General features: G+C 40.0%; 2 protein-coding genes across 2 annotated transcripts; both read left to right on the forward strand.

Annotated features, from left to right (window-relative positions):
- Positions 1 to 1,965: 1,965 nt before the first annotated feature.
- GDF10 (growth differentiation factor 10) lies at positions 1,966 to 14,391 on the forward strand. The gene is made up of 3 exons (XM_052677719.1): positions 1,966 to 2,278; positions 6,698 to 7,602; positions 13,305 to 14,391. Exons 1-3 carry the CDS (start codon positions 1,987 to 1,989, stop codon positions 13,494 to 13,496), a joined length of 1,389 nt encoding a protein of 462 aa, XP_052533679.1. The 5' UTR covers positions 1,966 to 1,986; the 3' UTR covers positions 13,497 to 14,391.
- A 3,460-nt stretch (positions 14,392 to 17,851) lies between these two features.
- On the forward strand, positions 17,852 to 24,015 carry GDF2 (growth differentiation factor 2). The gene is made up of 2 exons (XM_052677728.1): positions 17,852 to 19,538; positions 21,194 to 24,015. Exons 1-2 carry the CDS (start codon positions 19,193 to 19,195, stop codon positions 22,129 to 22,131), a joined length of 1,284 nt encoding a protein of 427 aa, XP_052533688.1. The 5' UTR covers positions 17,852 to 19,192; the 3' UTR covers positions 22,132 to 24,015.
- The last annotated feature ends 3,418 nt before the right edge of the window (positions 24,016 to 27,433 follow it).

The raw sequence follows: 27,433 nt of genomic DNA on the forward strand, positions 1-27,433 counted from the left end.
TTGGCAAGAGCTTTAATTAGCAGAAATTTCCACGCTAGGAATATTATTCTGCATGAGCAGAAATTGCATAGCTCTTGCCTCTAGATGCCTTAGAGATGCCATTGATTGACCATATTCAGAACAGGGGAATTATGTGACCCAGTGCTAATTTGAATTCCTTTACCAAACACATTTTTATTTCATCATCTCAGATGCATAAAAGAGTCAAAGTACCAGAGCTTTAAAGACTCAGAATTCCTGCTGTTCTGCAATAAAATAAGGCAAGAAATATTAGACATCCCTGGTTGATTCTTTAATTCTTTCCCAACGGTGTCAAAGTATCAGTGTCCTACAGGTTTTAGTGCAGGTTAAAGACTGATACAAAGTGTATGCCTGAATAGGAGTTTGGAGTGAGTTAAGGAGAGAGAGAACGTTTAATGGGACATTGGTCCAAAATAGCCCAGCTTGTTCCTACCTCCTGCTGCCTCTTCCTCCTTTTCACAGGACCTTGATTGTATAGAAATAGTACAGACAAAAACCACAAACAACAAAAGGTTCGCTCACACCCCCAGTGGAGGTCATGAGCGTGCTACCATGGAGAAATTAAAAAAAAAAAATAATCCATCAAAGGCTGCTTTGGCTTATTTATAAGCAAAGATTAATTAATAGGAGGTTTGATACTTTAGTAACTTACATTTGGACAAATTTGTATTTGCAAATTGTTCATTTCAGACACTGAAGGGGCACAGAGTAATGTGGCCTGGTGCTAATTTTAAAAATGAATCAAACCTTTCTTTGTAATGGTCCAAAAACTACAAACTTGCGGTTCAGAGCCTTTCAATAGTATCTGCTCAGATTTGAAACTCCAAGGTTAAAACATCACAAAAGAGTTGTGTTATACACAGCAATAGTAGCTTTTTCCAACAATTTTTCAATTATTGCATTGTATACTCTCCAAGAAAAGTAACTGTCTTGGCTACTGGAGGATAAGATTTGAAAAGAGAGGCAGAATGAACAAATTCTCTAAAAATACACTGGCCTCCATTATACATTGCCTTAAAATTGCTGTTCACTGTGACAGATCTTCTGCCCACTGGGTGACTACAAGCTAGGATTGAGAACTACCTGTGTCACATGATGGATAAGTGCAACACGCACCATTCACTTTCAAATGAACGCCCTCCGACCTAAGCCATGTAAATCCTTCAGAAATTCACCCTGGTATTCTCCTCCTTCAGATTACACATGGAAATAGCCCAGTGACGAAAGTTTACCCGTGCACATCCCCTTTAACCCCTATTATTTAAGCATCTCCTCGGAATTATCAGTGACCCTTGCTGCACTCTTCGCTGCTTCACACTGGGTCTTCCTCAGCGCCGACCCGACGGGACCTCACTGCTCTCCGGACTGCTGGAAACAACCGCTATTTTCGGCACTCCTTTTTCACGGCAGAGCCTTCAGCTCCTCCGGTCCGAAGGGAGAAAGCCCCCGCACCTCCTCCTGCATGCGTGTATGCCCCCGCTCCTCACACCACCCCCGTCCACTCGCCCTTCGCTCCCTTGGCATCGCCCGTTCTGTGCTCACTTCTGCCTTTTAGCGGGGATTTCTCGCCGCTCCCTCGCCCCCACCCCGCTTGCTCAGGCAGCCAAGGTGCCTGCCGCGGCGAGGACATGCGTCTCCAATCAGCGGCTGAGGGCTGATTCCGTTAGAGCCTTTCCCCGCTACGCTTAAAAGATCGGGGAAGCCCCACTCGGGAGCGACGCGGCGTCCGCTTCGCGGGTACCCGCACCCCTCACAGCCCTTCGCCCTGCCCCGCCACCCCCAGCTCCTCGCCCCGCGGGCGCGGGGATTGGCCCGGCGGAGACGGCATCAGCAGCGGGGGGAGGCCACCCCCACCACCCCCTCGTCCCCGTGTGGCGGAGCTGTGCGGGACAGAGCGAGCCGCAGGCAGCGCCCGAACCGCCGCCGCTCCGCTCTGCGCCCGGCCGCCCGCAGCAGCAGCCCCCGATGGCCGCCCGCCTGGCCTGCTGCCTCCTGCTCTGGGCCCTGCGGCCCGCGGGCTGCCGCTGTTCTGCGGGGCAGGGCGCGGGCAACCAGCTCGGCTGCACCGCCGAGCCGCCGCCAGCCCGGGACTCTCCCGGCCCGGAGCCCCGCGGGGGCGCCCCGCAGCCCCTGGCGCTGAGTAGCATCGCTCAGGACATGGTAGCTGTCCACATGCTTAAGCTATACGAGAAGTACAACCGGGAGGGGAGCCGGCCCGGCCACGGCAACACGGTCCGCAGCTTCAAAGGCAGGCCAGGTAAGAGGACGGGGGGGGGGGGGGGGGGGGGTGAAATCAGCCGCCGCCGCCTGCTCGCTGCTCTTTCGCTCTGAAGCTCAGGGCTCTTCCCGCAGCTGTCAGTGGCTGAGGGGCGTCCCGCCCCCCAGGGGTCTGCGCAGACGGGGGGAACGCCAAGGGACCCTGTCTAATATGGGGATGCGATGCCTTTCCTCTGTTCCGCGGGTGGTTTCCCATCGCTGCTGACAGTACTGTCCACCAACAGTATCTGCCCCGAAGCGGTCAGCCTCTAGAAAGCCTCTAGAAAGCCTCCGCTGCGGGAGATGCGAAGTGTCAGAAAACGGAGCGCCGTTCCCAGACCTTTCCTGAGACGCCCCGAGCAGCGACTGCTGCAGCTGCCAGTGCAGCTCCGAGGTTTCTAGGAGTGCCGCCTACGGGACCGTCTCAAGCTGCTCAGCATCTCGGGCTCTCGCGTCGCCTGAACCTGAGGCAGATGCTTTACTTCCTTCTTTACTTAGCTGGAAGCTGGCCTATGGAGATGCAACAGCACACATACTATTATTTCCCTCGAAATAAGTTCTTTACTTAGTTGGTGTTCTTCACATTTGTTATCTGTTGACGAGGAAACTTAAAATAACCATCTGGAAAATGTCTTCCTTTGGTTGACTCTTATTAGAGTTAGAGATCATAACTTCTTAGAGAATGAGGTTTCTAGAATGTCACTTGTTACACTTACAAAAGAATTGTTTTCATAGGCACAAATAATAGGTGACTTATCAGCGAATGGTCTGTACTAGACAGTACAATAGTTCATACTCTATAGTGCATATCAATTAGATTTTTATCCAGTGTCAGATGTAATATTAAAAAGTCATCCAGTACGTTTTAGAAGGAGGGCATCCCGTGGAAGATAATGTGGCTAACGACAATGTAAACCAGGAGTAAAGGTGTACAGTATCTGCAGTCATTTGGGAGGAAAATAAACCTTCGTGCTCTACATCATTAGCCAACTGCTAACTAATAGGGGTTAGGAAGGAGCTTTCACTGTGAGTGGTTATTTCATGACCTCCCCTTTCTACTTGTACTTTTCCTGGCAAATTAACACTCAAGTGATACTTGCTGCTATCCAAGCAAGGCCCCATACCACTAAGAGTGATTTGGTAGGAATAAAATACGGAATAATTTTTCTTCTTTTTTTCCCCTCAGGTAATTTACATCCACATGGCTAAATTCAGTTTCAAAACATCAAAATAGCATTTCCTACCCATACAGGTGGCACTGAACAACTGCATGTCAGCATTTTGCTCATCTATCAGGTCATGACAGATTCTTGCAGAGTAACTTGCATAGAGTCATGCAGCAGGGATAAAACACAGCTGTGTCTAAACTCATTTCTCCTGTATTCCACCTGTATACCTTCTCTACTGGGTTCTGTCTCTCCTCAGTAATATGTGCAACGTGAAAGCAGAAGCTCCTTTGCACGTTTTTATGACAAAAAAAAAAAAAAAAAAAAAAAAAGATGTTATTTCTTTTTAATTCATTGGACTAGTGATGAATGGTCTGAAATGAACCACAGAATGACACAACATAAAGGGAGGGGAAAAACTTGCCAGTCAGTATGGTTTCCTTTTCCCTCTACATCCTCCAAGAAATTCTTGTGTTCTTCTGAGAGAATAAATCAGTATGATCATCAAACAAGATGTGGAGTATCTCATCTTAATGAAATATAGATGACACTTCTTATCTAGGTAAGCAAAACAGATTCTACCTACAATGACTTTTTCTTTGTTGTTCCAAAGAATGGGCTTAAAAAATTAGTCCCCTTCAGAAAACTTGTAACCTTTTATTTTTATTCTGCAGCTTAAAGCCCCTTGATGTTGCACGCTCTAGCATCTGTGATAAAGTGGACCACAGTTACAACATGTCAGCCCACACTTAGTTTGTTCCATCATCATATGCATTTACTGAGGTCTTCTCAGCTACAGAGTTGTACTGCTATTTAGCCCTCAGAAAGCATACAACCAACCCACATCCCTTAAAGGGTATGGACTGTTTTGACTGGGTTATGATGTAATAGTAGTCCATACTCAGTGTGAGCTCATTGCTGCATAGCGTATGAATTCTGCACCTGTTCCAAATATAATGTTGTTTCTCTGGCAGCATTTAGAATTGTGTAGCGCTTTAGGAGTTTTCCACAGACATTTCATCACCACTTCTCAACTCACCTCCACGTGTGTTCACAAGAGTTGGTTGCTTCTCTGATAAAGTGCTGAGATATAAGCACTTAGTTCATAGTTCAAGTTTTGTTTTAGTTCAGGACAAACAAGTCTGTAGATATTTTTTCTTTAGATGTTTTCCAGTTTTCAGAGAACTTTGTAGCTTTAGAAAACAGCACAATTTGACCAAAGTTAGCTGCACAGTCAGGTCATAAGTGGCTTTGTAATGTAGTTTCTTACCAAATGTGAGATATGAAGTTATTGTCCAACTTCATCTAGGTTGCTGAGACAAGAGAATTGGTCTTTGTGGCAGCAAACAGCTGCCTAAGCCACGAAACCCTCCTGTAAATTGCTTCTTAAAGTTCAGTCTCATTCCCTGAATGCCATCCATCTTCTGTACTAAATAAAGCACAGGCTTTGGTGAAGACTAGAAAATAGCAGCAATTTAATTAAGACTGTTTTGTGCGTCAGTGAAAGAAAAGCAAATAAAGATTTCTCACAAAACTGTAGTTCTGGCCTCTAGAGATTTACAGTTGCTTTAAAGTAATTTCATAGCTTAAAAGCATTTTAAGTTAGGTTTTCTGCATATTGTTTTTCATATATGTTATCAGTAAATCTGCATTGCTAATCTTCACTTACTGCAATGCAGTGTTCTCCTAGCAGGTGGATTACCCCTAAAAGCTACTTTCTTTCTTTGGCCACTTCCTTGTTCTTTCTCTACGCATCTCTGCATACACCTTCAGTACATCTTTCCTGCATCCTGAACTTGAAGTTGTAGGAAGGTAGATACAATCAGTAAAATATTAATAACTTCAATAATAAATATAGCTAGTACCGTTCAGTACTAACTAACTAGCTAGTACTAACTAAGAGTAGACCTGTAAAGCATAACAATTCTTGGCTGAAATACTGATAAGAGCATGAATGATATGATTAATTATTATTACACTACTATGCTTTCTCCAAAACTCAGGTTTCTTCAGTCTCTAACAAAAAACACACTTCCAGGCATTTTCCAGCTTTTCAGTAGCTGTAGATGGACTCTTTACTAGAAAGATTTGATTTTTTTGTAATTTGTTTCACTTTGGAATACAGAACTAATTTAGAAAAGTTTAGATTTCCTTTCCGAGCTCTAATTCCAAATTCCCTTCTCATGTGCAGCCCACATTTGAAACACTCACATTTGAAACACTTTTATCCCAAAGATGCATAAGCTTGAGAGGTTTCTGTAGAACTGATAGTGCTAGGAGAAAAATACTCCAAAGACTCGAATCTAAACTCTTATTTTTCATTAACTGAGTATCTTTGGACATGACTAGTACTGATGAAAAGTTTTCTGATAAGAATCCTGTCTTGAACTGCAGAAACAAGGAGGGTTGCATCACGGAATGCCACCTGTCAGCTGCTCTGCCATGTTTGAAAACGTTACTGAATGGGTATCAGTACAGGCTGTTCCATTTCACTGCATTAGGAAAAAAATACAGCTCATGTGGATGGAAATTTTCTACTGAACCACTGTTACTTCCAGACTATCTATGCAGTCTTGGGATTAGTGAACAGTGTAACTCACTGTGGTTTAGTCCAAATGATTACTCTAGCCAGCACATATCTGAACTGGAAGACAGCAAGCACCAATTTAGTGGTTACCCACTATTGTCCTTTAATGCTTTTTATTACCAGTCTGAGCTTAAGAAAGCAGGGATCACCTCCTAGTTCTGCTGCCACTTTCCTGTATAGTTTTAAGCTAGTCTTACATATTTTTCCTATGCATTTTATTGATCTGTAATAAGGGAGTAAGCAGTATGCCTCTGAAAAAGGGATACTTGTCAAGGGCTATCTTCTATGCCACGTGCAGCGTATGTTTCACTTGGGCCAGGTATGTTACCAAGAACACTATGCATATAGTGAAGTACAGAGAACAAGGGAGATGCTGTCAAAACATTAATGTCAATGGAGACATGATGCTCTATCTAGACATGTTATCTGCTCATGTGCCATAGGAAAAGTTATGTTTAAGTGTAACTGCAAATATTGCTTGCACCATTTTAAGCTGAAGTGACTCCAACAAGCTGAATTTACTACTCGGATGGAAGAGAGTAAGCAAAAAGCAAAGTTAACTCATCCACTTGTAAGGATGAGTGGTTTGATTGATGGTGTTTTGTTTGTTGTTGTTGCTGTTGTTTTTATCTTGGATATTTATAATAGTTTCCTTGCTCTTTTGCAGAATTCTTGTCGCAGAAGCCCCTGTACTGCTTCAATCTAACATCCATGCAGGATTCAGAGATGGTTCTTGCTGCCACTTTTCACTTCTATGCCGACAAACATCCTCGGCACCGGGAAGTGTTTTGTAAGCGATCCAAGAACTCATCGTGTCGCCTCCTACACCTGCCTCCCATCCTGCGGCTCAACCTCATCTTCCGAAGCATCCCCCAGAATTCTGCCTATGGACAACTGAAAGGGAACATCACTGTATTTCTTCAAAGGCGAGGGGCTTGGCATGCCAAGGATATTTCACATATCATAAAAGAATCAAAACGATCCGCAGAGCTTATCCTCTGTGCTGAGCTTGATTCTGGGGAGAAACACCAAGGCTTCCCTGAACAGGTCACCAGTCATTTGCCTTACATACTGGTTTATGCCAATGACCTTGCGATCTCTGAACCTAACAGTGTGTCTGTCACCCTACAGCGTTATGACCCATTCCCTTCCAATGATGGGGATCGAAGTCTGTCACCTAATGTTTCTGCTGATACTCGAGTCAGAAGGGATACTTACCTTTCTAGTTCTATTCAGAACAATGAATTGCCAGACGTAGAGTATAACAATAAATACGATAAGCACGACATATGGAAGAATGCCTACAAGTCCTTGAAGCCAAAAGCCTCTCGTAAAGACCGAAGGAGAAAAGGACAAGAAAATACAGAAATGCTTGCAAAGTCTCAGGTGCTAAACTTTGATGAGAAAACAATGAAGAAAGCAAGGCGAAAACAATGGAATGAGCCTAGGATTTGCTCAAGAAGATACATGAAAGTTGACTTTGCGGATATTGGCTGGAATGAATGGATCATATCTCCCAAATCTTTTGATGCCTACTACTGTGCAGGGACATGTGAATTTCCAATGCCCAAGGTAGCATGCCTTTTCATTGCTGTTAGCTTGCAAATAATAGACTACTGGTCTGCCTACCTGGCTACACTGTTAGCTAGATTTTACCTTTAGACTTCCACCCATCTCACTGCCTTCTGATGCTCTGTTCAACCTCATTTAAGCAGCACTGTTTCTACTCTGTTTCTATCATTCATCAGAGTGCAAAAAAATTTAAAAAGCTATTTTTAATTTCAGCTGAAGAATAAAAAATCTCTGAAGTTTACCTTGGGGTTACACATTAAACCAAATTATTTTGGTGTGGTATCACCACAGTATTAAAACTAATAAAACAAGGTGCTGTACCAAAATATTTCTGAATTCCACTGGTACTACCTTAGGAAAAAATTGAGGGATAATGACACATTTTTAACTGAAGAAACTGCTTGTTACTTTGAAAATAAGAATGCCAATTGAACTGCTATTTTTCTCGAAATTCTTAAGTGCTTCCTTAATTAAGGCTTAAAATTAAGAAAATCCTGCTGGAGCTAAAAAAAAAAAAAAAAAGCTTTCTTTTCCATATACAGCAGAGAATGCCAAGTAGCTGTCTGTAACACTCTAACTCCGGTGTTTTGAATTCCTTCTAGAGAAGCAGTGTGAAATTTCCTAATAAAGAGGCAAATATGAAGTTTTTGAATTCTAGTGGAATTCTGATTTGGCCTTCTCCCAACTTACTTACTCTATGGCAACAAGCAGAAATTTTGGCAATCCTGTGCAATGCAGAAATTCTTTATAGGGCTTTCAGATAAAGGGCAAAGGTTTGAAGCAGAGCATAACATTCATGTTCAGAAAGTAATTATTTTGCAGTTCAACCTACAAATGGTCCAATTATTCATTTAACTGCCTTTTTTTTTTTTTTTCATATGAACCCTCTGCCCGTAAGTAATTGATAGTGTTTTCCAGAAAAGGGTATCAAAGCTCTGAGACAAGAATCTGCCCTATAGGGTCTGATGTATGCTTATGTTGAAATCAGTAGTATGACTGCAGGAAGAGTAGATACACAGGCTAGTTTAAGTCCAGGAACAGTGAAAATCCAGATTTCAGGGTGGGGTGAAGAAATGTGTCCAGACCAAATATTCTCATGTAACTGGCCAATGCTGACCCAGGTATACATAAACTGATGGATGAATCTGGAATCTGGCAAAAATTAAACTTGCAGAGGCTCACATACAGTTCTCACTTTTCTGTTGTAGTATAGAAAGATCACTCAAAATACAAAACGCAGCTTAGGAATATGGGTCCTGTGCCATGGTCTAATGCATTATTCATACATACCAAAGAAATGGAAAATAACACACCTGGCTTCTTGTAAGCAAAACACTATGGCACAAAGAAGCTGACAGAATCGAAGGAGATTTGACACATTTATAGTTGGAACAATGAAATAAGCTTGTATTGCTGACTTATTTAACATTGCATCTAGAAATATTGCTTGCTATAAAATACAGATTTTCTTGGAAATCTAAACCATTTTAATTCTCAGTGTGCTACTTAGAGAAGAATTACTGTAGCTATACTAGCATCTTGGTGTCAAAAAAAAAAATAAATAGAACACCCAGATTTGGGGGTTTTGGTTAGATTTGTTTTGGAGGTCTACTTTTTGTTAGCTTTGTATTTTTAAGGGAAAATGCATACAGACAGATTCACAGTTTTAACTTATTAAAATCATGGCTTCCAACAGAGCAAGGACAAGTAGGATATCTGCATGCTTGAATGAAACTTCAGCTCGGGTCAGAGTATGAAAATTACTATGAAGATTGTGGAAGGAGAAATAGCCTTTGCTGTTGCACATATGTCTGAAGTCAGGAAAGCATGCATCCAATCTTTCTAGATCTACATCAAAGGCTGGTTGTAGCTCTAAGTCATAAAGGCTCGGACCATGCAGTCAGCTGGTGATGGAGAAACAAAACTTATTTCCAAGGAACTCTTTTAAAATTGTGGAGAGAATCATGTGCTTGGGATGTTGGGAATCATCACACTGAAAGATTATTTTTATTTAGTACATCTGCACATCTAACTTGACTGCATTTCTTGATACAAAACAGCACTTGTACAAGTTGCTTTGTCTCAAGTTCATTTACCTTGCCACTGAAACCCTTATTCCCTGACTGTGCTACTTGTGTAGTACAGTCATTTAGTAGTGCAACACTTTGTTGTGCCGAGAAAAGTTAATTCTGCCTCTCTGTTCTGATAGGGGGTTTTGATGTCATGCATGTCTACATGCTAGAAACTGAGCTTGACCAGCAGGAAAGGGTAAGATTTATTTACACAGAAGGTTTAAAGTGAATGCTTCATGAAGACAATACAAATTATTTAAGCCGGAAGATGCTGAAGCTTACCCAACAGGACTCTTAGATTTTAACTTATGCATAGGAACAGGTAGAATATAGCAGCTCGGGGCTCATTTTGTGTATTTATCCATGACCTCTTTGCTCTGAAATATGAGATCAAGTTCTATGGACTTCATGCTTGTAACTTTTTCATGCAGTCATCTTATTTAAAGAAAATTTATATGCTAAGAAATATCTTGAGACTTCAGTCTCATTCAGGTATGTAGACATATTTCCAACATTACCTCTATGTTAGTAGCATCAAGATAAACTGCATTTTCAGCTGCCATAACAGGAATGCTGCATTAGTTTTGATAGTGCTTTACTGACTTCTGTTTCCATGTCACGCCTCTGGTTCAGTGGCCATGGTTACCACTAAGAAACCAGCTTTTGGATACATCTTCTCCCTTATCAATAGTAATTAGAATAATCTCAATTATGTCCTTGTGAAAGCACCATTTATGATTTTCAGTTTTAATTCCACTTCCAACATTAAAAAACAAACGTTATTGAAGCTAAGAAGTACTGCTTATTAATATGTGGCAGAGGGTGTTCTTTTATCAGTAGGTCCATGATAAAGCAGACATTAAAAGGGACATAAAGCAGGAATAAGGAGTGAAGCCTGAAGAATTTCAAATTTACTTTTCAACTACATCAACACACTCTTGTTTCCTGAGGTTAAAATTTCCTCCAGCTAGGATTGTCCTAGAGGTTAAGAAAGAGTAGAACCTGCCCAATGGATAAAATTAGTAGCCAGCATTTAAGACATAGTCCTTGCCCAGTACCATCCCTACTGGGCATTCAACTCAGACTTTCCATCTTTCCACTTCAGCACTTTGGTATAAAGGTTAAAGTCAAGCTCAGCCCAAGGTCACTGAGTGCTTGGGCCAGATTTCCAGAAGGGCTGGAAAATTTAGAGCCTGGCTGGATGTGGGATGGGTGTGCTGCTTGGCTCCACTGTGGGTATAGGACTCAGGCAGCCAGATTCTACACAGGGTAATATTCCATAATAGGCAGCTTGCTCTTTAAGCACTGTTGTTCATAATATGCACGCTTCCAGGCATTAGAAACCTAATTAGTGCTGTCATCTTGGTAGCCTGATTTACTCAGGCTGAATTGTTTCTAACTAGTTTCAGGGGTGACAGCTGCTCTCACTGAACTTGGCTCACATCTGTTTGTTCCCCACAGTTACCAGAGGCTGTGTGGCTGAAGAAGATCCTTGCAGGATCTTCTGCATGTTCATATGTGGGGATTCTACAACAAAGTAATTGGCACGGAAGGCAATGATGGTGGCTATTTGTTGCATGGAGTAAACAAACTCTGTTTCAGTAGTAGATTAAGATCTGTGTCTGTTACAAGTAGCACTATGAAGGAATAAAGGACCATTTCAGGAGGTTTGTCATACAGGTTATTTCAAGAACTAGATTCTAGGAGCTTCAGTTCTTTGAATTTCTAAACTCTGCAATTGCTTGTATACATAAAGGCTACTTCCATTTGTCTTGCTGTCCAGATTTGCTGACACAAAACTTATTTCTACTTCATATAGCGAGCACTAGACTAATTTACTGCTGCTTGTTTGAGGACAGCTTTGAAATCCTAAGATTAAGGGTGGCATGAGAGAGTAAACTGTTGCTAATTATGCCAATGCACGATAAATACAGAAAGGCTCTTTTCAGGATTGGTCACCTGTTGGGACCATCTTGACAGGGATGCTGTCTTGAAACACTGAAGAATCACAACTGGATTTCACATTCTGCCCCTGTAATGGTTCACATGAAGTCATTTTAAATAAGGAACAGCTAGAAGCATTTGTAGAAATTGAGGTCTGTTCTGAGTTTCTGGTACGATGTCATACTTAAATGTATCAGAATTGAATAATTCTTAAAAAAACATTGTTTGATTTAGCAATGCACTGCATAACTTCTCATGATAAATAATGCTTCATATATACTTCATAGTTATCTGAAAAACAAAAAGCACATGAGACTAATTCTTCTCACTCGAAGAATCTGCTTCCATGTTGAGATTTGCAAATTTCCTCTTTTTTGCCCCCAAGGTGTAACTTGTACCAAATCTGATGAAAACTACTAAAACTGTAGCAAAATGCCAAATATGACCACACAGATTTGATCAGCTGTTACTGCACTCATTTTTGGGATTATTCAAGCATGACATATGAACAGGAGTCACCGAAGCTTCAGCCTCAGTGATGAGTTGCATGCCTCACTACTGCATCGTGTACTTGGAGAACATTTATTCAATGCTATGCTGAGGCAATGACACAGAAAGGTTGACACCTGTCACTGCTTCACTGGTAAACCTCTGCTTGACTGTATGTACCTGAAGCAACAGAACTGGTAAAATTGTTTAGTACTATTCCATTGCTCAGATTACAAAGGCCAAGTGTAACTTCTCAATACATGCTTTAAAAAAATTATTTTATTTAAAAAAAAAAATAGGAGTAATAAATAGTACACTATTTAGTAGCTAAACATAAGTCTTAGCTCTCCTTCTTCTATTTTCAGAGCCATTATAGCTAATAGCATTTCTCAAATAATTTTCCACTGTGTCAGAATATCAATAGATAGGGTGGTTCAGCACCCTAAACAGTATATAGATATGAAGCTGTGGTGAAATCTCACTTCATGTTTTTCCTGCTCTCTCAGCCTTTTGTTTTCTCCTCCCGCTTCAAGACTAGCTAGGAGCTTGGGTGCTGGGGGAGTCTGCTGAGGAAGACAGAGGGTAGCAGGCAGACTGCAGGTATCAAGTATTCATTTGCAAGGGACCTGTGATTACCAAACGCTCAGTGAGATCGTCCATATATTCTACTTGCTTCTAGAGCACTTATTTTAAACCACAGTAATTGCTCCAGGAAAATGTGACTAATTCCAGCATAATTTATACAAGAACTATTACTACAAGGCTGAAACAATTTTTTTGGAAATAATTACAGTAGCCAATTTTCCCAGTCAGATAAGAGATAACTTAGAGCTGAGAAGTGTGCCCCCCCCCTTAGCCCTTTTCTCCTGCATACCTGCCTCCAGCATTTAATAGCTACCGTCATGGACACAATTCTCTTTCCAGGCAGCTGACTGCTGCCTGTGCCACCAGTGCCCTCCTCTGGTATTTATGAAGGCAGCAGAAGGCGTACAACCTTGGACACATCCTGAGCAAGAAGGCTGGAAATTTGAGGGCATGACTGTGCTGTGTGGCCTTGTGACTCAATCACATAGATTTCTTTTTTTATAAACAAACAAACAAGAAATCCCACAAACGCACTTGTAGTCATTTTCCAAGCCCTCTTGGGAAAGAGACTTCTCATAAATGAAATAATGACCATTTCCTTTTCTCTTCCAGGTTGTCAGACCATCAAATCACGCTACAATCCAGAGCATCGTGAAAGCAGTGGGAATCATTCCTGGCATCCCAGAGCCCTGCTGTGTTCCTGACAAAATGAACTCACTCAGTGTCTTGTTCTTAGATGAGAACAAAAACGTTGTTTTGAAGGTATACCCCAATATGTCAGTTGAAACTTGTGCCTGCCGATAAGTTCATACAAATACATCTTCAACAACACCTACAGATCCTTCCTGACTGCACTGGGAAGTTGTAAATGGGAAACGAATCCTCTTGAGTTGACTGATGAATGCAAGTCTACAATTCTTCTGCAGAAGGTGTGTAAAGAGAAAAGAATAATACACGTGCCCACCTGAAAGGATATGCCTTAGTACCATCATTTGACTTGTACATTCACCTTCCAGGCATTCAATACTTTTACAAAATTTTCCTAACCCACCTATCCAAGACACGTTGATATTTAGTGAGAAAATTATATGTAAAGTTTTCCATAATCAAAAGACTAAAACATGTTTTTATATGCTATTTCTACTATTTTTATCTCTTCGATTACTTAAGAAGATGGGAAGTGAACTTGCAAATTATATTAGAATATCACTTCTGTACACAAAATATTTTGCCTAAAATACTCATAATCTGCATATTTATACTGAAAAACATGCTGTAATAAAGGGCTTAATATGTATATTTTCTTCAGGAAGCAAGTATATTACACTGTCATAGAATCATACAATCATGGAATTGTTTGAGTTGGATGGGATCCTTAAAGGTCATTTGGACCTTTATGATGCTATATATATATGCAATGAACAGGGACACCTACAGCTCCATCATGCTGCTCAGAGTCCCACCCTTGAATGTCTCCATGGACAGAATAGCCACCAACTGTCTGGGCAAACCTTTTCAGTGCCCCACAACCCCATTTGTAAAAAAAACTTCTTCCTTCTACCCAATCTACATCCCCCTCTTTTAGTTTGAATCCATTTTCCCTTGTCCTAGTACAAAAGACTCTTCTAAAGATGCTGCCCCCTTCTTTTCTTCTAGCCCTCTCAAGATACTGAAAGGCCACTATCAGGTATCCCTGGATCTTTCTGACCAACCACTGGCTTTCTGGGCTGCAGGGGTACATTGCAGGCTCATGCCCAGCTTGCCACCCGCTAGTGCATCCAGGTCCTTTTCAGCAGGTCTGTGCTCTATGCTTATATCTCCCAAGTTTTACAGCAAGGGTTGCCACAACCCAGGTGCAAGTTCTTGCACTTGGAATAAGTGCAGTAATAAACCTTGCACTATATAGGCTTTCACATACCCCGTATGTTAATACTGACATTTTTGGTTACCCTGTATTAATACATAATTTGTTCTACAAAAGACATAATGTAACACCCCACACTTTTTATTTGCTGGATGATTTTATTTGCTAAACATGTGCTCTGAGCAACACATACTATATATTAATATGTTGAAATACTAAAAAAAAAAAATAACCAAGATTTATATTTTTGTAAATTATATTCTCTAGATTGTTACACGCTTTTAACAAAAGCTAATAAATTAAAGGAACAGTAGTACCTAAAACTAGTAGAATTGTCATTCTATAAATCTTCTCTGTTACATTCAGTAGTTTTTGCATCATGTATTATGGAGCCTCTGTTTTTTAAGCTTGGAAATATTGAAAAACATGCATAAATCTGGCTTAACCAACTTCAAGTGGTAATCTATTTCTACTGGACTAGTAGTTGTTCCAAAAGATTTGTTTTTTTGTGGCTTAAATGTAGCTTGAATTTATTGAGGTTTAGCTTCAATCCGTTGGATTTTACTGTAACCTATTTTTATTAGATCCCTTTTGTCTATTATCCCAAATATATTCACTGTGTATTTTTAGTATACAGAGCAGAGTCAAATTACGTTTTGGCTAGGATTTAAATAGGTACTTTGATTTCTTATTATTCTAAGCCTCAAAACAATTTCTCGTAGCTCTTTTCTGAAGTCTTTCCAGAACTTTCATTAAATTCTTTTTCCAGCAATGAACTTCAACATGGAACACAATATTTGGCAGCTGTTCCATTAAAAGTCTTAACAGAAATAACTCTGCTTTCCTCTAGTTCTCTTATGATCCTCTGTTGATACATTCACGATAGCTCTCATAAAAGCAACACTCCTCTAACAACTGATGTTCCATTACTGAGCCTGTCAATTCTCTTTCTCTCTATCCCTCCATGCCAGGACACACTGGTGATGTGCTTCATTTTCGCCCACTTGGTATGCAATAATCTAAGCAGACCAGGAGCAAAACAAACTCCTGAAACCAGTGAGGTAGCACAGAGAGCAAGATGCCAAGCCTTTCCTCCTTGAAGGACAGTCTATTCTTCTCTATTATTGTATTAGAAGTATATTGCTCAGGGAAAGGACACAACACCTACTACCTGGAAGGCTTCCACCCTGCTAAGGCACGAGGTACTTTCTACTACAAATATTCTGTATTCATGGGGTGCAGGTTCCCAGGCAATAGAGTTGTGTAAATGTGTCCCTCCCCACTAACCTACATAAAAGCAAGACTTGGTGTGTACAAGAGTGTCTGTAATGTTACTCTATCAACATTTCTTCCCCATTTATTCTAACACTCTTAAGTAGATACCTAAGACACCTTGTAGTGACTGCTAATTACAATTGCCAAAACATCATGGATCTTGATAAGCACTTCTTCAGAAGCACTACAGGGATTTACACAAGAATTACTAAGACAAACATTTGTGTACTGTTGCTATTAAAGATCTCCCTTAAAAATGAAGGGTCTTGTGTTTTCATGAATTAAGAGACACTCAATCAATGTTGACAACGATGGTAAAATATAGGGGAAAAAAGGAAAAATTATCAGAAATTAAGCACCTATTCCTACAGAACAGCAATTAGCAAATTAGCTTAAAACTCCCCAAAGCGTCCTAAGTCGTTGCCATTTCTGTTCTATGTGACTTTTTTTTTTTTTTTTTTTTTTCTCTAGGCAATCTTTATCCCATTTAGCAACAGCTTTGAAGAGAATAATATATTAGCATAGTGTATTTATGCTCTGGTCTATTGTGTTTTTTTCCCTAAGAAATTCTGTATCTTGAATTAGTCTTTGGGTACATATTCACTACCCAAGATCTGCTGATGCAAATAATTAGGAGAGATCTGTTATAAGGTCTATGGGATGTAAGGGAAAATGCTATTCCTATCTTTTTAGGATACCTGGAGAAACCTGAAAGATCTGGTCTGTATTTAAAGATTGGCATAACTACGTAATTTAGCATGGGCCAAACAAAATTATGCCCATAAGTTACATAGCTATCAAGACATTCCCTTACTACACAAAAGAGGAAATTCTCTTACTATTAAAGTTTATGTCATTTAGTAGAGTACTGTAACTTAGAGAAGTTCATTTTGTCACAAGACATTTAGTGGTTTAACTATATCTGTCAATTCTCTAATGCAAACCAGGCTTTCACCACAATTGGTTTAGAAGTGGCTGCTTTCTGGGTCTCTGAATGCCTATTCTTCCTTTGGAAAAGGAAACTTTGAATTTAATACATATAAATTATTTCTAAAATAGCACAAATCCTGTCAGCTGATATCCACACCATCTTGAATCTTCTCTCCTAACAGTTCTCTGACTTCCATGGCCATGCTGTATACCCTTCCACTCAGTGTTTACATTTCTAGAAAAAGTTACTATTGACAAACACCTAAAATAAACAGCAAAATAATCTCATTAATCCTCCAAAAAATGAGGATGATCAATAGCAGATGATTACAGACAGATAAACCAGTAAATCAGCTGATAATAGTCAGCAAAGTTTAAAGGACATTTTTTACTACAATATTCCATTTAATTCTTTGAGTTCACAGTTTAATTGCCAGAGGTAAAAGCAATAATTAGAATGTTTTTGTAAACTGTTTCTTTTCATTTTCACAAGGCGGTATGATTAACAGAAACTACTGGACAATGTCAATATATTTATGCATCACACCAACTAACAACTGTCTCACTGCCAAACTTCAAAGAGCAGTTTACAAATGGAATTGCCATTAAATGAAACTGTTCATTGTTAAGTTTCTGCAAAGATGACACTTGGCCTGACAATGCGTAACATCTTTACATATGAACTGGAAGTCTTTTATATACAACAACCTCCACAGCACTTGCACAAGAGTGTTCAGCAGATTGGTATTTATATAGAATGCTTGATCTAGCCACGCAATCAGGACTCATTTTAAGGTAGGCAGATGCAGAATATTCTACCTGGGCACAAGGAATAGAGGCTGTTCTTACAGAGCAGAAGACTGCACCCTTGGAAACTATAACTTTTAAAATAGATTTGGTGGGTGTCATGGACCTGCAGTGTAATAGAAACATCAAGGATGATGCTATGTAAAAAGAGCTACTGAAAGCTACGAAAAGATGCACTGTGGAGCAGAGAACCCGGTAGTAAAGGAGATTTTTTTCTGCATGTGGCACTGGAAGACTGCCATTAGAAAACCATGTATAGCTCCAGTGTTCACCTTTTCAGAAAAACATTGAAATTCTGGAAGAGACACAAAATGAGAAACAAAAACAGTTAAAGAATATATCCTCTAGAACGTGACTAAAAAAAGCACTATCTGTTCATTTTATCAGAAAGCAAACTGAGAAGTAACTTGATTACTCTAAGTACCTTGATGGAGAGAAAATGCCGGTGCTATGGGGCTTCTGAATTCCACAAGGAAGTGAGTAGAACTGGTGTCTAAAAGGTGTAAGCCTGGAACAATGAACAATAAATGAAGCACCAGGATTTTTAAGCTTGAGCGATAGTCTTTTAGAACGAGTGCTACAAAAAGAAGAAGATGAAGAAAAATTCTTCATTTTTCTGGAGATCCTTGAAATGTTACACTTAGCCAAGTACAAGAAATTGGACTTTGCACACAAGTATTAAATACAAAAGAAATTTTGAGTTTCGTCCCATTCTTCTCATGGATAATAATGTCAGACTCTTTTCATGTAGCCTCAGAAGGGTTGGTTCTGTTTCCATTCTAAGGTCACTGGTTGCTCTTGTTGCTCTCAGATTGTATTGACCATCAAGAACCTAAGAAATATATTATGTAAGATACTATAAAAACAAGACTACAAAAAACTACAAGTCTACAAAAGAATCAGACTGAAAAAGAACAAGCCTGCCAACAGCCTGAAACGCACTTGACACAAAACAGATATTACAGTGTGTACAAATAATAGCTCTTGGCTGATAAACGGAAAGAAGTTTTAAGGTTGTTTGTACTGTCATGAGAGCATGTCTTGCAGAATCACAGGTCTCCATCAAATTACTGTAGATTTACTGATGGCATATTAATGGAATGTGGCAGGGATATGTGAGATGTTATTTACTAATGGCTGATAGAACAATTTCATTCTAGAGTTCTGTTTTCTAGTCATGATGAAAATCGTGTAATCTTCCACGTCCCTAAAAAAGCTTCTGTCTGAGTTGGCAAGGAAATGCTAAAAGAGTGTAATTAAGTAACGATGACCCTAAAGTGAAATGTGGATTCTTTACAATATACAATGTCCTTCCCACCAGCCATGTGTGTTTGTCAGATGTTTATAGAATCTTCATTAACTAAGAGCTTCGCTAGATAACAGAAGCTGAAGCATGGCATCAATGACTCAGATAAGGGCAAGTGTACAACCAATCTGCTTGACAACTGACAAGAGGCTGGGGTTTGAAGCAGACTGTGAAAAGAACACAAGAAAGTGATTTGCAAAGGGCATTCCATCTGTTTGCCTTCCACCTCCTCTCCTCTGTCTGTAAAGATTCAACATTTTTAATCAGTTAAAATACTTAGTCCTCTTGTCTGTCCCTCAGAAAGTAAATGCATAAGAAATGCATTATTTTGGAGTATTAGCTGCACTTTCTGTTTTCAATATAATTGCCTGCCTGACAAGAGGCAAACCTTTGGAAAACTGGGACAAGCTACCAGTTATGGGAGAGTCTGACACATTCTTTCATGATCCTGGGGAAGTGGAAGACGAGACCCATTTTGATTTTAAATCTTTCCTGGAGAATATGAAGACAGAATTACTAAGAAGTTTGAATTTATCAAGGATTCCCTCACAAGCGAAGACCAAAGAACCACCACCACAGTTCATGATTGATTTATACAACAGATACACAGCAGACAAGTCCTCCATTCCTGCATCCAACATCGTAAGGAGCTTCAGCACTGAAGGTAGGAGAAGTCCTAAATGTGTGGACAAGAATTTTTAAAGATATATGCGAGCAGCAGTCACATGCTTTTGAAATTCTGAGGAAACTAATTGCCTAACTTCCACAGATTATTTAGAAAGCAAGTAGATCAAATTTTTGGACTGTGGCCTTACTTGCTCCTTTCAATCTTTAAAAAACACAATTTAAAAAAATTCTCTGATGTTTTTATTGTACAATTTTATCTTCTCAAATGCCTAAATTGAGAAAATACATTGAATACAGGGTTTACACAAATCATGTTTCTCAATGCTAGAGATTTGTGACTGCTTTTTTATGTTAGAAAACAAATATTTGATCATGTATAACTGAGACATTCATGCCAGAGAGCTCTTCTTTCTGAGAGGCTTCTGTCATTCTTAAAAAATACAGTAGCCAACTGAGATATCTGTGCCTCGATCCAAGTAAGGATCCAGCAGTGCTCACCCCAAATTCTGGTTTAGAGGGGAAGATTTACATGAAAAGTTGTAGCCAAGCTTGTCTCAACTTGAAAAAAAAATCCAAATCTGCCTGTAGCAATAGATTTTTGAAAGCTCCATGTCAAGAAACAGTAAAAAAAATGTTATAAGTGCAATCTTTAGAATAAAAATGAGACAGGGAGAATCTGTTTTTATAAAATATAGTTGTATAGAGGTAACAGCACTACAAGGATCTCCAGATTCCCAAATAAGTGACTCTAGTTCTGAAATGGAAAGAAAACTCAACAGTATGAGCTAGATTATAGTTCCCACATCCCACTCTCTACTCAGACTGCTTTAGAGGGAAGAAGAGTCAACAGTAGCTAATTAAAATTGCCCTATAATACAGTGATGATCGAGTAACTATCTAACACTGACCATCAAAGAGATATCATTCAGTGATGACTTTAAAATACTACCTATCTGATCTGTCAGAAAAATACCTGCCCTTCCCAAGCCAGAGTTGCTGCTTCTGCACATACGTTTGCAGAAAAATATAATAAAACACCGCAAATACTCACAAAAGCCTGGAATATACCTAAACATGAGGGATATTTATCACCAAGTCCCAATTTAAACAGACTCTCGAGCTTTGATACAGATTTTTCAGAATTTTTCTGTCTTCTCTCTCAGTAACACAAGCTGCTTTCAAAGCTACCTGAAGACACCAAAAACCTCAGCACAGTTAATTCTTAAAAAGAGACAAATACACACCATGCTTCTCTATACTAGGAGAGCAGTTCATCCCACGGCACTGTGATGAGTGGTAAATTCTAATAGCTTTTTTTTTTTTTAGGAATTCTTTCTGTAAAATACTCTTCAGGAAATTGCTAAATTTTACACTTCCTAGATGAGTACCTGCTACAGCACCATCTGCACCTTGTTTTAGGAAGACTCTTCCTGCTACCCCTTCACTCCTTCAGACATTCACCTGCATGCAGTCTTGGTGAAAATACTACCAACATCAAGATACTCCATTTTAACTTTTCACTCCCTGCTTCTTGAAACCTAGCCAGAAGATGGTATTATTATTTTATTTATTTTTTCATGCTAGGTAGCCATAGTCTTATTTTACTCCCAAAACACATCCTGAATCTTTTAAAAGCAAGTTATTTGGACTGTCGGGAGCACTGTAACCACAGGTTTTTATTTCCTATTGCAGATGTTGTTTCTTTAACTTCACCAGAAGAAAACCCATTTCAGAAACACATCTTGCTGTTCAACATCTCTATTCCACGATACGAGGAAATCACCAGAGCTGAACTGAGAATCTTTATCTCCTGTCGCAAGGAAGTTGGGTCTCCCTCCAGACTGGAAGGAAACATGGTCATTTATGATGTTCTAGATGGAGACCATTGGGAAAACAAAGAAAATAGCAAATCTTTGCTTGTCTCCCACGGTATTCAGGAGTGTGGCTGGGAAATGTTTGAAGTGTCCAGAGCTGTGAAAAGATGGGTTAAGGCAGACAAGATGAAGACTAAAAACAAGCTAGAGGTTGTTATAGAGAGTAAGGCTCTGGGTGGTTTCCCTTGCGGGAAGCTGGATATCAGCGTTACTCGTGACACTAAAAATCTGCCCCTGTTAGTAGTATTCTCCAATGATCGCAGCAATGGGACAAAAGAGACCAAAGTAGAGCTCCGGGAGATGATTGTTCATGAGCAAGAAAATGTGCTAGACAAATTAGGAAAGAACAACTCTTCATCTGAAGAAGAACAGAGAGAGGAAAAAGCCATCACTAGGCCCCATCAGCATTCCTCCAGAAGCAAGAGAAGCATTGGAGCAAACCACTGTCGGAGAACTTCGCTCCATGTGAACTTTAAAGAGATTGGTTGGGATTCTTGGATCATTGCACCCAAAGATTATGAGGCTTTTGAGTGTAAAGGAGGTTGCTTCTTCCCTCTGACAGATAATGTTACGCCAACAAAACATGCTATTGTCCAGACTCTGGTGCATCTCCAAAACCCGAAGAAAGCTTCCAAGGCTTGTTGTGTTCCAACTAAATTGGATTCAATTTCTATTCTTTATAAGGATGATGCTGGTGTGCCCACTTTGATATATAACTATGAAGGGATGAAAGTGGCAGAATGTGGCTGCAGGTAGTATATGCAGAATATCTATAAGAAGAAGAATACTCTTTTCTGCTGTCTGTGAAACTGTACATTAGTGATGTAAATGAAAATCCTTGCAAACAAGGTTTGGAGCACGGGATGGAGCTGGTTGTTTGTTGTTGCTGCTTTTAAAGGAAAGCTGGCATTTAAAGGATGGCAATCATTGTAAATAACCTGCATTATATATCATTAATTAAAATTTTGTGAGATTGAAAGAACTACACATTATTTGGCCAGAGTGACAAAAGCCAAAAACTTATTTGAATTTTTCTGTTAAACCAGTTCTGTTCAGGTCACATGCAGCCTTTGGAATTGAGGATGTCTTTTAAATTTCTAATAGGCATAGAAATCTAACTCTCTCTGTCAGATCTTACATTCTTCTGTGTACTCACTGAACCGCATACAGTTTGCATGATAAAACAGGAAGTCTAAATCCTGCAAACCTTTTCTCACACCAGTAATCTCAGAGACTTTTAAAATCGTTTTAATGCAAAATATTTACTCCTGAAAGTGAAGTTTTAAAATTTCTCAAACAGATGACACACTCCATCTCATCTGATTCCCAAGTTTCCTTCTGTGGGTAGCAGGTGCCTTGGTTTCAGCTTTCTTATCCTTGATGTCCCTATTTTTACCCCTTTATGGCACATACTTGAATGATAAGAAGTACAGCCTTCCGCTTCCAAGACACTGTTTCCTAGGAGGAACAGCAGGCCTTATCTCCTCACAAAGATAAGGAGCCACTTTGACCTACTGCATATTCTTAGTATTTCTTTGCAAGAACATGCAGTCAAATCACATCCAGTCTTAGGATCTGTACCCTAACAACTGTGGGGGTTGGCAGTGCTCAGCATTCATGAAAAGAAATAAACAAGCTAATTTTTAGAGGCCTAAGTTCTTTGGAGTCTGACACCAGGCACTGCTTATTTTCTTTATTTTTTCTTAGGATAAACGCTGTTTTACATACAAAATTTTTTCACTCTTTAGAAGTCTGGGAAAAACTGATAACTCCTTTTTTAATGTTCTGGGGCACTTACATTACTTTAGGAGAAATACACTACCAGACAATGGTTATCCTGTCCTTACTTCTATTTTCACTAAACAGCAACTCCCATGTTTCCTGCAACTAGGGAAAACTTTCTTCGATTCTAATGAAGGTTTTGCCTGTACAAGAAAAGACAGTGCTTTGCATTGGTTTCAGGTGTGATGGAATGTGCCATGTAATGCCATCATAATCCACTTTCTTCCTACTATTCCACCTTCCATCAAAAAAAATCTACCATTTTTGATTCAAACCCACAGTGAACTACATATATATTCAAAATATTAAATGTTAATGAGACAAAAATATGCTTAATATGTGGAACCAACATGATTTAAATGTATACATATGTTTTAAATTAGGGCTGCCTGTGGGCAAGACGAATTCATTTGCTATGAACAGCTCTGCTTGAAATCTAATATGCGGTTTATTTACTATTGTTAACTGAATACAGAGCGAATAGCAGGTGAGTGCAAGCAGAGCAGTTGTAATTCCATCAAGAACTTTTGGTTACATCACAAATTACGAGAACAAAGCATGATTCACCAGAATCCTCTGACTGATTTACAGCCTCTTCCATTAGAAGAGGACTGCAATTGGATCAGATCTGAGATCGGGATCCATGAGAATTCTATCCATCCATAGCTGCATGTCATTAACCTCTTAAATTTCATGTGGCATCCTCTCATTTTACTACTCCCCACTGGCTTCTGTCATCTTACAGTTGTTATGTCTTCCTCCTTGAAATGTTTTCTCTCCCTTTTGTATTGATATCTCCTAAATTTATAGTATTTTGCACAACTTCTCTTCTTCAAGTAAAACAAACTACCAAGCAAACATCTGGTGTGATCACATTAGAATTCTTTTTCACCCATGTGTCAAGGTAATTGTAGCTGTGTGCCCTCAAGTCATCTAAACACTAGGTCCTAGCTGTAATTCTGACTTCATAGAGTGCAGGAGTTTGTCAATTATCAAATTAATAAGTGGAGAAGAAAAGAGACAAGTCCTCACATATTCACAGAGATAGTTTCTCAAAAATCAATTTTTTGGGGGGAGGGAAAAAAAAGGGGGAAAAACTCAATTCAGATCCCAGCTATTCTATCAGAACTTCAGAGAAGCTCTACAGACTCTTTCCCAAAACTGTACAAGTCTCTCTTGTATTTCAACCCCAAAAAATCAGTTTCACTTCCAGCCAGCTCTAACAATCACATTCCCATAGGCTTAACATTTTGAATGGTACAGCAGTAAATCAAAACATGAATCTCTCCACAGTGTGATGAACAGGGTTAAGAGAAAATGAGAACCTGATAGTGACTACAGATGCCACCTACAGCACAGCTGAAGCATCTGTCAAATCAATATTTGGTTTGACATTGTACATGTGGACGCCTAGGTTTTGAACATTTCATTTTAAATAATTGGTCATGTTCCCTAATTTTTCAGCTGCTTTGGAATGTAGAGTCAGCCAGGTGGACAAAAAGCACTAGAAAATATACAAGCAGCAAAGAGAGCGCAAAGCACCTTGCTACCTGCATGAAGCCAGGCCCCATTAGGCACTGAGAAACACTTTCTCTCCACCAGACTGTGAATGTTAACCAGTAGCTTGCTGCTATTGCAGAGCGTGTTGGGGCTTGTGCAATGCCCAGCAGATGTACAGTTAAAAATAAAGCATATTTGTTTAACATAAACACATGGCTAAAGTGTGTCATCATATTCAGGCTCATTAGCTGTGTAATAACAGCCCCTCAACATTACAATCACTAGCTGATGCCATAGACAATTTTAAGGCTACCCAGCAGCACTTCATTCTTAATAAATACTGTGACTAGCTGATGGAAGATGTTCAGGAGAGAAAACAGATATTTTTACATATCTTCCCACCTTGTCTGTGTATGTGGAGCACACAATATCCTCTATGCTATGTCCCAACATAGAAGAGCAGCAAATACAATTTACCACTTAACAGCAGTACTGCAACAGTGATCACAAAAAGCCAGAAAGATTTCCATTTTCACTATTTCTTAAAAAAGCCAGTAGCCTCATGGGAACCTGGAGATATCCAATTGCTCTGTGTTCAGATACCTTTTACTGAAAATATCCTGACAGCACAGAAATGTTAACCCAGAATTGCCAATTCCTGAAATTCTAAGCAACGGGTTTTAGTCTCTCAAGTAAGCTTATCATTTCAGACACAATTATGCTCTAGCACAACCAACACTGCTCCCAGATCACAGCAGAATCTTCTCCAGCCTCCCCAGAGCCTGGCCACAATAATCACACAACATGGAGGTCCGCATAGGGCTGCACTGTTAGCTGCAGGAGGTATTAACTGTAGCTGCCCATATGCAATACTGAATTAAGTCTGTTATTGCAAAGACAACTAGAAGGATACAAAAGGGAATAGAACAATTTGGGAAAACGAACAAGTAGCAAATGAGCAATGTCTGCGAGGCAAGATCTCAACCACAGCTTGAAAGGAGCTCCACTTCCCCTCTGACTGCATCTGAGATCTAACCACCTCCCTTCTACCCATTCAAACTCCCCAACTTACCATTTGTCGCATGTTTAGCGCAGGCAAAACCAGGGCAGGTCCTGCAGCAGTCTCTGAAGATCAAGGCACTTAAAGAGCTCGGCTTGTCTCATTGCAGGACAGGAAGATAAAGCTGGAGGTGCCTGAGCCACATATCTCGTCTATGCTGCTCTAGGTTTGACTGAGGCCTACAAAACTTCTCATGGAGCCTTCTTCACTCTTCAGTATTTTCTCTAAATTTTGTCTCACGTTGTCTCAGCACCATCTCTGGGCCGAGGGGCCTCCATGTTCCTTCAGCACCATCTCCGGGGTGTCAGGAGCCCTTCTTACCCCCTCCCATGGTGCCTTAAATATGATGTCAGTTGTAAGTCAGTCTCCTTTTTGGCTGCCCACAGCCTGCTCTGCTCTCCGTCTCCACACTGCCTTGCTGTCATCTCTGAGCTGGCTGCCACCACTGGGTTGTCTCAGCACCGTTATAATCCTGCCAAGCTGCCTCAAAGTTGTGGTCAGCTGCTGCCAAGATTGTAGCCTCTTGTAGATCATCAGTAATAAATCAGATGAAGCCTCACAGGAGAAAGGCCTCAGTGTAGGACTGGAAAATGAGATGCTGTGAGTCAGCCCTTTCCTGAAGTGCAGGCTTTGGCTGGAGCTCTGCAGGCCTTTCTGTGGCCCTCACAAGCCTTGATGCTGGCCCAGCACAACAAAAGCATTGAGCAAGCAATGGCCTGACTGCCCAGGCCTTTGTACCAATCTGGTAACCAAAGTTTCTGAGCCAACAGTGGCAAAGAAGACCACTTTACAGCAAACTAGATAGCTTAAAATGGCAACAGTAGTCTGGCTGAACATACTGAGCACTTGCATCCTACATCAGCACAGTGATGGCATAGGCAGGATGTGTTTGATCTGGCATTGGATCTGGCTGGGCATCAGTAGCCCAGTGTCTAAGATTTAGCTTGGTGACAGCTGTTTGCAGTACCTGGCAGCTAAACAAAAGTTGCTGTGTGTTACTGGAGTTCTCACTTTTTTCAAATAATAAGGATAGCAGGTCTCATGATGGAATATTTAATATTCACTTTTTAGTACTAGCTAACATTTTTTTAGTGCACCACTCTCAAAAGAACTCGATTAGAAATGGAAGTAAATCTACAATGGAAATAAGCACACAATACATCAATTGTCTAAAGGCTGAAGATCAATTCCCTAAATTTGTTGGAAAACTACTGACCAGAATGCAAAACTATGTGACAAACTAGCTGAGGATGGATAGCAGCAAAGCATTTCTCTTATCCAGAATATAGCAGTTCAGTAGAGCTGCGCAATGTGAGTTTATTAAAGCTGTGCTATGAGCTGTGATGGCTCGCCCTCCACCTGTTTCTGCATGCATCATGAATCCCTGCTGAAAACAGAGATAATGGAAATGTATGCTTCCAACTATTCCCAAGTCTTTCAATTAATTCATGACCTGTCTTCTCATACTTTTCTTCCTTTGCTTCTCTCTTTCTTGGGTGCTTTTTAGTGTCCCTTCTAGGAAGGGAAAGGAAGGAAAGGGAAAGGCATATTAGCAGAGGAAAATCAAAATATACAAATATAATCCTTCTTCATTTGAAGCGCTATTTTCTTAAAATGTAAATCTTTAACATTAAATACAACTTTATCAGCTTGAATTTCAATTTCTACAGATTTGTATGCTATAAGGTCTGAAACATTACTTCTTTTAGCCTGAGA

The sequence above is a fragment of the Tympanuchus pallidicinctus genome, unplaced genomic scaffold (genome assembly GCF_026119805.1).
Source record: "Tympanuchus pallidicinctus isolate F22 unplaced genomic scaffold, pur_lepc_1.0 scaffold16, whole genome shotgun sequence".
NCBI lineage: Eukaryota > Metazoa > Chordata > Aves > Galliformes > Phasianidae > Tympanuchus > Tympanuchus pallidicinctus.

Bases quoted from the DNA above. Each gene is read 5' to 3' on its own strand.
- GDF10 (XM_052677719.1), top strand. From the start codon at position 1,987: ATGGCCGCCCGCCTGGCCTGCTGCCTCCTGCTCTGGGCCCTGCGGCCC. The intron at 2,279-6,697 runs GTAAGAGGACGG...GCTCTTTTGCAG, and splicing joins CAGCTTCAAAGGCAGGCCAG to AATTCTTGTCGCAGAAGCCC. The intron at 7,603-13,304 runs GTAGCATGCCTT...TTTCTCTTCCAG, and splicing joins GTGAATTTCCAATGCCCAAG to GTTGTCAGACCATCAAATCA.
- GDF2 (XM_052677728.1), top strand. From the start codon at position 19,193: ATGCATTATTTTGGAGTATTAGCTGCACTTTCTGTTTTCAATATAATT. The intron at 19,539-21,193 runs GTAGGAGAAGTC...TTCCTATTGCAG, and splicing joins AAGGAGCTTCAGCACTGAAG to ATGTTGTTTCTTTAACTTCA.